The 13,308-nt window shown below is 36.7% G+C and overlaps 1 protein-coding gene across 2 annotated transcripts in view; it reads right to left on the minus strand.

The window, feature by feature from the left end:
* Positions 1-13,308, minus strand: part of brsk2a (BR serine/threonine kinase 2a) — a 231,149-nt gene that overhangs the window by 99,273 nt on the left and 118,568 nt on the right. For both annotated transcript variants that reach the window (XM_065292269.1, XM_065292268.1), the window contains exon 2: positions 5,019-5,113. In XM_065292269.1, the coding sequence (XP_065148341.1) occupies positions 5,019-5,113 (95 nt within the window). The remainder of the gene's footprint in view (positions 1-5,018; positions 5,114-13,308) is intronic.

Genomic DNA, 13,308 nt, shown 5'->3' on the forward strand with positions numbered 1-13,308 from the left:
GCCCCTCCACTTTAAAATAATTGGCTACATTTTTTGAGTGGCAGCAAAGTCAGCCAATCAGTAATGAGATTGCAAGTTAAGCCAGTAGGTGGAGCCAAATAGGTGCAAAACCACTTGTTTAAAATCCCCCACCCTAATAGAGCTATCTGAGAGAGGTTTTTAGGAAGCTTCTAAGGCATTACAGACCCAAACAAAATTTTTTTTGTCTACATATCACATCACAGAACAAGGATAAATACTCCATTCAACCATTCTATGTCACCTTTAAACATGACTGCTGTGAGTTTCGCCATCTGAATGTGTTGATTTCACGCTACACGGTTGCGTCCTCCACCTTTATATATAAAATCAGAGGTGTGGACACTCCAAGGGCGATTGTGAGAATCTCATTCCCGGCGGTACATGCCGTCTGGTCGTAGGTGCCGGGACAGAAACAGAGAAGGCAACATTTGCATTTAAAAAGGTGACATTTGCAACGTGGGCATGAGGTTCTGGGATAGAACATATTCATCTCAGTGACAGGAAGAATACAATGAGAATGTCAGGAGTCCAACAGCGCACCAAAACACACATACACACGCAAAACACAAGCCGCTGTTCGAAATAATCCCAACACCCCGTCATCATGCAGAGATACATGGCTTATACAGAAGTAATTACATTACGTGCATTATTTATGGGATATGTGGAATAAATGATAATGTTTAGACCTGAGGAGCAACGATTAGTGAGGAGTCGTATCGTCTTCATTGTCTTTGATGTGCAATCGGGTCGTCTGGAGTTCAGTGTTGTGTTATGTGTGCTAATGAGGCTTAAGTGGCATGCCTTCTGATTGGCTGTGCTATAACTTACAGCAGTGGTTCTCAAACTTTTTCACTGTGTGGCCCCCCTTGTGTACGGTGCATCCCTTTGCGCCCACCGACAAAGAAAATGTGTGACATAAAACACTGTAAAACTTAAAATTATACAATGTAGTGCTGTTGGTTAGTTGCCTTTTTTTTAATTACACAGAATTTATGATAAATTCATGTATTTTATAAAATGTCATAAAACTGGGGCCCTCCTGGCACCATCTCGTGGCCCCCAGTTTGACAATACAATAAAACAAACCTCATGTACCTAAAGTCTTATAAAAACATGTGTACCCTGACTCCCTGAAGTTGCGTAACAGCCAGCAAATCAGATAAGAAGTTGCGGTTTGAGATAATGCTCGCGTTTTGTGTTCAGTATGCATCGTCCTTTAGGTTTGCTATATGAGACAGATACTAAATCAAAGTCAAACTGTGTTGTTTTGTTATCAAATTGCATCTTTTGCATTCATGCCAAAGACATTTAGATATGCAATCTAAAATGTAATATTGACTGTGATATTCCTTTAAAATATTAAAGGAAAGTGACGTGATTGTCAAGTATGGTTGCCTGCATTCGAAACGTGACCTCAGCATTTAACCCATCCCACATGCACTGCAAGTCATGAATACACACATACCACACAGTGGGCAGCGAGGAACAATTGGGGCAAACTATAGACTGTATAAAACATGGATGTGGTGGACCCGTAGGTTTCTGAAAGGGATTTTTGAATCGCGATTTAAGTCACTTCCGTGTTGGATTCACAAGAGAGACCGGAAAGGTTGCCCTTTGGGGGAAACGCACCTTGCTTAAGGACACCTCAGTTTAGAGGTCTTCTCTGGTTCAAAGTAATGTACCAACCCGAAATGACCCAAATAACTTTTTACCCAAACCTGAAGTGCATAAATCTTTTTTTTCAGAAGGACCTGACCCGAGACAAACCTGAGGATTAGACCTGAGTCTGAAGAACCTGTACCCGCACGCACCAGTCAGACCGGAGGCCTCACATCCAATTTTAATTTTACTTAGTTTTCTGACAACTAAATCAAGATAACCGCTAAAATGTACATTTAAAATTGTTTGACAGGCCTGGCACAAAGAAAAATAACCTTCCGCCAGCCACACAATTTTGCAAGTGCTCTTGGCAAACAAAGGGGGGGTTGGAAAAGGACTTGATGCACACACGCAAGAAAGTTTGGGTCGTCTAGGGTCCGTTTGGCAAAAACACATTTATTTGAATTGAACTGAGACCCGATGCCGCTATTATTATACCCAACAGTGTCCGAGGAACACATGAAACTTTTATGCCCAAACCCGCTCGGATCGGACCTCAGGTTTTCAGATCTAATTGGAGCCGTGAAGACCTCTAATTCAGTTGCTTCCTCTGTGAAGACCTCTACCTCAGTTGCTACCTCCGGGAAAATCTCTTCCTCAGTTTCTACTTCCGTGAAGACATCTACCTCAGTTGCTACCTCTGGGAAGACCTCTACCTCAGTTGCTACCTCCTGGAAAACCTCTTCCTCGGTTACTACTTCCGTGAAGACCTCTACCTCAGTTGCTACCTCCGTGACGACCTCTACCTCAGTTGCTACCTCCAGGATAATCTCTTCCTCAGTTGCTACTTCCGTAAAGACATCTACCTCAGTTGCTTCCTCCGTGAAGACCTCTACCTCAGTTGCTACCTCCAGGATAATCTCTTCCTCAGTTGCTACTTCCGTAAAGACATCTACCTCAGTTGCTTCCTCCGTGAAGACCTCTACCTCAGTTGCTACCTCCGGGAAAATCTCTTCCTCAGTTGCTACTTCCGTAAAGACCTCTACCTCAGTTGCTACATTCGGGAAGACCTCTACCTTACAGTCGCTACCTCTGGGAAAACCTCTTCCTCAGTTGCTACCTCCATGAAGACCCCTACCTCAGTTGCTACCTCCGTGAAGACCTCTTCCTCAGTTGCTACTTCCGTGAAGACCTCTACCTCAGTTGCTACCTCCGTGAAGACCTCTACCTCAGTTGCTACCTCCAGGATAATCTCTTCCTCAGTTGCTACTTCCGTAAAGACCTCTACCTCAGTTGCTTCCTCCGTGAAGACCTCTACCTCAGTTGCTACCTCCGGGAAAATCTCTTCCTCAGTTGCTACTTCCGTAAAGACCTCTACCTCAGTTGCTACATCCGGGAAGACCTCTACCTTACAGTCGCTACCTCTGGGAAAACCTCTTCCTCAGTTGCTACCTCCATGAAGACCCCTACCTCAGTTGCTACTTCCGTGAAGACCTCTACCTCAGTTGCTACCTCCGTGAAGACCTCTACCTCAGTTGCTACCTCCAGGATAATCTCTTCCTCAGTTGCTACTTCCGTAAAGACCTCTACCTCAGTTGCTTCCTCTGTGAAGACCTCTACCTCAGTTGCTACCTCCGGGAAAATCTCTTCCTCAGTTGCTACTTCCGTAAAGACCTCTACCTCAGTTGCTACATTCGGGAAGACCTCTACCTTACAGTCGCTACCTCTGGGAAAACCTCTTCCTCAGTTGCTACCTCCATGAAGACCCCTACCTCAGTTGCTACTTCCGTGAAGACCTCTACCTCAGTTGCTACCTCCGTGAAGACCTCTACCTCAGTTGCTTCCTCCGTGAAGACCTCTACCTCAGTTACTACCTCTGGGAAAATCTCTTCCTCAGTTGCTACTTCCTAAAGACCTCTACCTCAGTTGCTACTTCCGTAAAGACCTCTACCTCAATTGCTACCTCTGGGAAAACCTCTTCCTCAGTTGCTACTTCCGTGAAGACCTCTTCCTCAGTTGCTACCTCCGTGAAGACCTCTACCTCAGTTGCTACTTCCGGGAAGACCTCTACCTCAGTTGCTACCTCCGGGAAGACCTCTACCTCAGTTGCTACTTCCGTGAAGACCTCTACCTCAGTTGCTTCCTCCGTGAAGACCTCTACCTCAGTTGCTACCTCTGGGAAAACCTCTTCCTCAGTTTCTACTTCCGTGAAGACCTCTTCCTCAGTTGCTACCTCCGTGAAGACCTCTACCTCAGTTGCTACTTCCGTGAAGACCTCTACCTCAGTTGCTACCTCCGGGAAGACCTCTACCTCAGTTGCTACCTCCGGACCATGCCACTGGCAAACTTCGGGTTACAAGCCCGACTCTCTAACCAGTAGACCACAACTACCCCCCACAATATAGGAACTTAATTTTATGTTTCAGTTGTACAACGTATAAATACTAGCAAAATATTATGTTTTTACAACTGGTGTGTTTTTTGTCGGCATCTCTATCAAACATTACAAATCTCGAGGGGCAACCTTTCGATCTCTCTGATGAAGCCAATACAGAAGTGATATAAACTGCAATTCATCGACTGGCCAGTAGAGCTCCAAAAGGGAATTAATCCCCATAGACCCCCATGTTAAAATGTCCAACTTTACAGCAGAAAATATGTTAACAGCCTGGTACAAAAAGTGTTTTTGGTCTATATAGCTAATTTTTCCCTTCATGACAACTGTGAGGGGGGTGAATTTTTTGCAACTCATTTGTTTAATTTATATTAAGCATTAGGTGGGCATGGTTTCAGCAACCAGTCACCTAAGCTTCACCCACATCATGCCTCTTTACCCATTTTTGGATATCCACGAGTGATGCGCGGTGACGCGCGTCCAAGATGGCGATGACAGGCACTACGTCCTTTTTTTTTACAGTCTATGGAAATCTCAAATCTCCAAAAGAACTGCATTTTGGTTTTAGGACCAAATCCTAATACCAAAATTCTTATTCAAAACTCCGAAACAAGAAACTTTAAGCGAATGTTTGTATGAGATTCTAAATTAAGCCATTTCCAAATAATAACAAGAATCTCATTATTTAAAACGTCTCCCTTGAAAGACAATTATCCTTAATCAGGTTTCTGAATCTACAGTTTTAGTATCTGTGTTCCCATGGCTGCTTTTATCAAAGGAAATAATTACAAGCCAAGTACCACACAGTGTATTGTTTTATGGCCAATAAATAACATCAAGTAGTTGCTATTGTTGTATCCTTTCATTCGTTTAAGCTTTACTTCGCTTGACATCTGTACCAATGAAGACCTGGCATTAAGGGGGATTGAGAGCGAGAGAGCCAGAGAGAAAAAGAGCGAGAGAAAGAGACATTTCCATAAGAAGCAGGCAAACTTACCTTCATCAACACAGATTCGCTGAGCTTTTCTCGATTTACGATCTTTATGGCGACTTTCTGACACGTGACACAGTGCACGCCGAGCTTTACAAGACCTAGAGGAGAAGAAATCAAAGACATGGCTTTACAAACAAACACACTTTCACTAGAGCAACTGGCATTTTCAAATGATCACGGTGGTTTGCAACTAGGCAACTTATTTAATGTTGTAACATTAAATCAACATCACAATAGCCAAAACCTCTCTTACGGGCCGTATCTTTTTAGATACTCGAACTCAAGCAAGTTTCAGGGCACATGTGAAAGCTCCATTCATATCTGAAGCATAGTACATAAGCAAAACCGCGAATAGAATTAATGGCACGCTTCAACCCGAAGGTCTTCGGGTTTATCACTCCTGACGTGGAGTTTCATGGTGCGCGAGCAGGGCGGTGGCTCGAGAGAATCGTTTTTCAAAGCATTCGCCGCGTGGTTAACACTTTTATTTGTCAAAGTGGTGAATGTTTAGGGTAGTAGCTCCCCTCCTTCCTAGCGACATGTTCAAGGACTGAAGAAAAATTGTTATCCTAAAAGTATTTTCGTGATTGTTAAGCACAGAACAATTCAGCAAAGTTTCTAGCTGCTCTGTAAAGGAGAGGTACAAGGTAAAGAGAGATAAACACCTGTGTGGGGATAATAAGTGTTTCATTGCCTACAGGTACACGTAAAGTAAAAACGTATGAAAATTGAAGGAGCCCTGGAAAGCAACTGAGCTTTTTTACTTTTTGGTAAAAATTGGGGTCACTATGGGGGCCTTTTTTCTGAAAAAATCTGAAAAAAGGGTAAAAGTGCAAAGCTATTTCTTTGAAAGCCACTGCAGATCAACGTATTACAATCAAACATATTTTAAGGCTTTGAATTAGGTTTTACTTTTGGCAATTCCTCACAAAAGCAACCAATGAGCTTGCTTAATGAAGATCGTAAAGGGTTTTAAAGGGATAGTTCACCCAAAAATGAAAATCTGTCATCATTTACTTACCCTAATGTTGTTACAAACCTGTATTACGTATATTTTTTTGTTCTGCTGAACACAAAGGAAGATATTTGTCATCAAGCAGGAAACAGGAGCATCATTGGCTTCGATAGTAGGAAAGAAAAATACTATGGAAGTAAATGGTGCTCAAAAACGGTTTGGTTACAATTGCTCAAATATCTTCCTTTGTGTTTAGCAGAAGAAAAAAATAATACAGGTTTGTAACAACTTGAACTTGAGTAAATGACATCATTTTCATTTTTGGGTGAACTTTCCCATAGAAGAAAAAAAGGTCAATAGTGACAACTTCACCAGTAGGGCTGTCATGATTTTGAAATTTGGCTGACGTTTATTTGCCTAATAAATTGTGACGATTATGATTATTAATTGGCTGTTTTAGGGCTTTGACATTTAATTCTCATATATTTATTTGTTTGTTCATGAAATAATTTTTACATATTGTTGTGATTATTTATATGAAAAAAATTGAAAAAAAAATCTCTATTAAAAATCTTTTGCAAGGTTTATCTGGCAGTAAATATACACATAACACATATTTAAAAGTAATTATTTAATGAATATCTTTCAAAAAAAAAATGTAAAAAATAAACTGACTATATCAGAACAGGCCTTAAATGGTAGCCAATGGTCATATTAGTACCGGACCACATGCAAAAAAATCTATTCCTTACTGATCCTTAAGAATAGCAGCCTTTACTTCCCTAAATATGAAAATGCTGTTTTGCAAATGTATGTTTTACCTGGCAGTTCATACTGCTAATCAAAGTTTTGCAGCATTTCTTTAAATGCAGGTTTTTTAAACTGTATTGAAAAGTTTTGTAATGTATCGCATTACACTGTCAGTTAAGGAGTGCCATCTGATACAGTCTCATTTATACAGGCGCAGCAGCTCCCCCTTGTGTTTTAAGAGAGATGTGCAATCATTGCGGTGATCTGAAATCATCGCAATGAGGTCAAACAATCGCGATGAGACAATTATTTAATCAGCCCTAACAGGGTTTCCTGCAAAAAAATTGTTAGTTAAGGTGGTAGGGTTGTGCAGGTGGGCGGGTATTTTTATTTAAAACACTCAAATAAAACTCAATTTTGAAGAAACTATGAAAGAAAATGAATACATACTAGATTATTAATGAATGAAATGTTTTATCAACAGGCTAGTTATCCTCCAGACAGTGACGGACCATGTCCTTCTCTCATTTCGGCCATGTGGCGCGAGCCCGCTCGCGGTGTGAAGCGCGTCCACACTATTCTCCGAGATGCACTTGACGGCCTTTTGTGCAGCAAATTTTTTTTGGACAACCTAGTTAAGGTGGTAGGGTATCCCTGCTTAGGTGGGCCGCCCAAACTGAAAAGTGCTGCGGGAAACCCTGCCTATTCACAATATGGTTGGTTTTGACCAAAAAAAGCCAAAATATGTAAATATAGCAACATAGCTGAACTAACAAACTAACTAAAATACGAAGTAAGTGCCTTGCAAAACATGTAAACCAAATGTGTCAGTCCACGAGAGACAAACATGCATGGTAGACATTTACATCATCTTATTTAATAAATGAAAAGGAAAAAACTAATTTCTCAAGCATTTCTTGAAGCATTTCTTAAAGTCACTCCAGACACTTTCAAGTATGCCCAAACAGTCTATTAATCATTAAAATAGTTCATGATGTTGTTTGTAGATTATGTTGTTTCCAAGCCATTTGTTTCTGGCTTGGAAATCGTCCATAAAAACAGTGATCATTTATAGACCATCATCAAGCTTTTAAAACCTTTTTTCTTTTGTATTCAAAGAAATATTCATTGCATTTTAAAGAAAGATTTGACAGAGAGAGAGAGAGAGAGAGAGAGAGAGAGAGAGAGAGAGAGAGAGAGAGAGAGAGAGAGAGAGAGAGACTACCATTTAAATGTCAACTACAAGTAATTAAACAGTAATGATGTTTGACAGACAGCTAAACGTACTGTGTGTGTGGGTATGCAAAAATAGCATTAGCATGGATATACTGAGCAGTACTATAATCATCACAGGTCAGCATCCATAAATAAATGAATTAAATCTCATAATGAAGCAAATCAAAAAAAAAAAATTTCACCCAGAAGATCTGAGAATGTCACTTAAAATCCCAGAGGTTTGAGTCTATGAGATTAATGCAGAAACTCATTGTGTGAATTCGACACATTCAGCCGACCACAGGATGGCCACCCACTCTTTATTGATTTTTATTCTTGCCACATGTTCCCAATCAATAATCTTAAAAGAGCTCCTGTCCACAGCGATATCATAATAATGACCCAAAACACAATATTCTCCCTGACCTTTAGTTAATATATGCATTTCATTTCTGTCAACATACGAAGGCAACAAAATTCACTAAATAGTTATTTCAGCTCAGAAAGCGGACTTTTTCACAGTCACCTGAGGCTTACGGTGGTTCATAAGGTACGATGCGTGCTGGTATGCGTAGGCCGTGTTGAGTGCCTTTACATGCACAATCTTGCGCAAATTATGCTAAATAAACTGATAATGTGTGGGGTCATGTAAACGTGTAAAATGGTTTATCAGGGAAAGCCCATAAACAGCGTAAGCAAATAATTATTGGCACAGGTAGTTTTTTGCTCATTACCCTGATTTTGCGTTGCATGTAAACACCTTAACCAGCTTTCTTGCAGTTTTGTTTAAAGATAAACATCACATGTGGAAGTATGCTCGACTCAAGCTGTTGGCAGCGAAACTGCAAAAATAAAAGCTGATTAACAGGTTCTGCGGACATGAGATACAACAGTATAGCTTGAGACAGATTTTCTGATAGCTTTTTGAATGACTATAGGCCATGCTATAGGCGGTACTATACAGTAGGCGGTGACGCCACTGCCTGTGAGAAACTTGACAAATCTCCAAATCCCATGTGAACGCAGTTTTCTGCATAGTCATTTACTGATTTGCATGTTAAAGCATGAAAACAGATTTCTGTAATAAGCCGATTTTTAATAGTTATCCGCATGTTCGGTGCATGTAAACGCACTCAATATCAGTCTTTTCGATGTGAAACAAACATTTTCAGCTATATTTACAACACAATTTATGTTGAACAAAACTATATTAAAAATATATTTTGGAGTTTTTGATGATTCATTGAGGAAAACAACATTGCAATTGGGTGCAAATGCGAGGTGCAGTCAGACAAATTTTTGCATTTTAAAGCGTTTGCAATCTGTACATTTTCAGGGGTAAAAAAAACCCTGATTAGCAATAGCATGATTTCAGATAATTCTGGTTTGACTTTATTTGACATCAACGTACGTAAATAAAATAACTCTGTAAGTATTTTTTTAGTGCTGGGAAAAGATTAATCGCGATTAATCACATACAAAATAAAAGTGATTTTTTTGCATAATATATGAGTGTGCGCTGTGTGTAATTATTATGTATATATAAATACACACACACACATTCATGTATGTTTTTAAGAAAATTTACTTGTGTATATATATTTATATTTTTATATATTCTATATTATATATTAACATGGATATTTAATGGATATATAAATACAAATTTTCTGAAATGTGTATATGTATGTGTTTGTGTTTAAATATACATAATTATTACACACAGTACAGACACATATATTAGGCAAAATGCACTTTTATTTTGTATGCGATTAATCGCAATTAATCTTTTCCCAGCACTAATTTTACTTCCCTGATTAGCAATAGCATGATTTCACAGATAATTCTGGTTTGACTTTATTTGACGTCAACGTACGTAAATAAAATAACTCTGTAAGAAACATTTTTTTTAGTACTGGGAAAAGATTAATCGCAATTAATCGTATACAAAATAAAAGTGATTTTTTTGCATAATATATGAGTGTGCGCTGTGTGTAATTATTATGTATATATATAAATACACACACACACATTCATGTATGTTTTTAAGAAAATTTACTTGTGTATATATATTTATATTTTTATATATTCTATATTATATATTAACATGGATATTTAATGGATATATAAATACAAATTTTCTGAAATGTGTATATGTATGTGTTTGTGTTTAAATATACATAATTATTACACACAGTACAGACACATATATTAGGCAAAATGCACTTTTATTTTGTATGCGATTAATCGCAATTAATCTTTTCCCAGCACTAATTTTACTTCCCTGATTAGCAATAGCATGATTTCACAGATAATTCTGGTTTGACTTTATTTGACGTCAACGTACGTAAATAAAATAACTCTGTAAGAAACATTTTTTTAGTACTGGGAAAAGATTAATCGCAATTAATCGTATACAAAATAAAAGTGATTTTTTTGCATAATATATGAGTGTGCGCTGTGTGTAATTATTATGTATATATATAAATACACACACACACACACACACACACACAACACACACACACACACACACACACACACACACACACACACACACACGCATTCATGTATGTTTTTAAGAAACATTTTCATGTGTATATATTTTTATTTATATTTTTATATATTCTATATTATATATTAACATGGATATTTAATAAATATATAAATAAAAAATTTCTGAAATATGTATATGTATGTGTGTGTGTTTAAATATACATAATAATTACACACAATACAGACACATTTATTAGGCAAAAATGCACTTTTATTTTGTATGCGATTAATTGCGATTAATCTTTTCCCAGCACTAATTTTTCTTTCCTGATTAGCAATGGCATGATTTCACAGATAATTCTGGTTTGACTTTATTTGACGTCAACGTACGTAAATAAAATAACTCTGTAAGCAACTATTTTTTTTAGTGCTGGGAAAAGATTAATCGCGATTAATCGCATACAAAAGTGATTTTTTGCATAATATATGAGTGTTCACTGTGTGTAATTATTATGTATATATAAATACACAAACACACACACACACATTCATGTATGTTTTTAAAAAACATTTACATGTGTATATATATTTATTTATATTTTTATATATTCTATATTAACATGGATACTTAATAAATATATAAATACAAATTTTCTGAAATGTTTATATGTATGTTTGTGTGTTTAAATATACATAATAATTACACACAGTACAGACACATATATTAGGCAAAATGCACTTTTATTTTGTATGCGATTAATCGCGATTAATCTTTTCCCAGCACTACTTTTACTTCTCTGATTAGCAATGGCATGATTTCACAGATAATTCTGGTTTGACTTTATTTGACGTCAACGTACGTAAATAAAATAACTCTGTAAACAACTATTTTTTTAGTGCTGGGAAAAGATTAATCACATACAAAAGTGATTTTTTGCATAATATATGAGTGTTCGCTGAGTGTAATTATTATGTATATATAAATACACACACACACACACACACACACACATTCATGTATGTTTTTAAGAAACATTTACTTGTGTATATTTATTTATTTATATTTTTATATATTCTATATTATATATTAACATGGATATTTAATGGATATATAAATAAAAATGTTCTGAAATGTGTATATGTATGTGTGTGTGTTTAAATATACATAATAATTACACACAGTACAGACACATATATTAGGCAAAAAGGCACTTTTATTTTGTATGCGATTAATTGCGATTAATCTTTTCCCAGCACTAATTTTTCTTTCCTGATTAGCAATGGCATGATTTCACAGATAATTCTGGTTTGACTTTATTTGACGTCAACGTACGTAAATAAAATAACTCTGTAAGCAACTATTTTTTTTAGTGCTGGGAAAAGATTAATCGCGATTAATCGCATACAAAAGTGATTTTTTTGCATAATATATGAGTGTTCGCTGTGTGTAATTATTATGTATATATAAATACACAAACACACACACACATTCATGTATGTTTTTAAAAAACATTTACATGTGTATATATATTTATTTATATTTTTATATATTCTATATTAACATGGATACTTAATAAATATATAAATAAAAATTTTCTGAAATGTTTATATGTATGTTTGTGTGTTTAAATATACATAATAATTACACACAGTACAGACACATATATTAGGCAAAATGCACTTTTATTTTGTATGCGATTAATCGCGATTAATCTTTTCCCAGCACTAATTTTACTTCTCTGATGAGCAATGGCATGATTTCACATATAATTCTGGTTTGACTTTATTTGACGTCAACGTACATAAATAAAATAACTCTGTAAGCAACTATTTTTTTAGTGCTGGGAAAAGATTAATCGCGATTAATCACATACAAAAGTGATTTTCTGCATAATATATGAGTGTTCGCTGAGTGTAATTATTATGTATACACACACACACATTCATGTATGTTTTTAAGAAACATTTACTTGTGTATATATATATATTTATTTATATTTTTATATATTCTAAATTATATATTAACATGGATATTTAATGAATATATAAATAAACATTTTCTGAAATGTGTATATGTATGTGTGTGTGTTTAAATATACATAATAATTACACACAGTACAGACACATATATTAGGCAAAAATGCACTTTTATTTTGTATGCGATTAATCGTGATTAATCTTTTCCCAGCACTAATTTTTTTAAACAGAGGTGGCGACATAGAGGTAAAATACAGATTGACATGTGGTGTCGATATCACAGTATGCCAAAATATGCAATAATCTGCCACATTCTCCACGACACAGCGTAGTGCTCACGCAAAATGTGCATACTGTAGTTTTGTTGGCATTTGCGTTGTGACCCAATTTGTAAAATTTTGTTCGTAAACTGGGGAGGCAAAAAAACGACACAAACAGTGTGTGCTAAAAAGATGCTATTCTATATGAATTCTCTCTTTAGGATTAACAACCGTGAAATCCAACACCTGAGATGGTTATTTTTGCATGTAGTCATTTAGCTGACTCTTGTATCCAAAGCGACCGAGTTAAAAGTATCCGGTTGTCTTGTATCACACACCAGATGAATGGTTCTAATTGTTACATGCTCAGTTTCTTAACCATATGGCCGTAGCGCAAAGTTGTTATCGAGAAGAGAAAAACAATTTAATGGGTACAAGGCTTTCTTTCTCAGTCAAGTTGCCCGCAGCAACAGCGATAAGTAAAATGTTGAGGTACAAACATCTTTAAAGCGTAGCTCCCTGCAAACAAGTTCAATGAGACATTAAATCTTAATGAGTAAGCAAAAAAGCTTAGGAACATTTTCATTAAAACTAATAGGAAGTTCACACGGCACGAAACATCAAAATAAGATTGTTGTGT

The sequence above is a fragment of the Paramisgurnus dabryanus genome, chromosome 23 (assembly GCF_030506205.2).
Source record: "Paramisgurnus dabryanus chromosome 23, PD_genome_1.1, whole genome shotgun sequence".
In the NCBI taxonomy this organism is placed as follows: Eukaryota; Metazoa; Chordata; class Actinopteri; order Cypriniformes; family Cobitidae; genus Paramisgurnus; species Paramisgurnus dabryanus.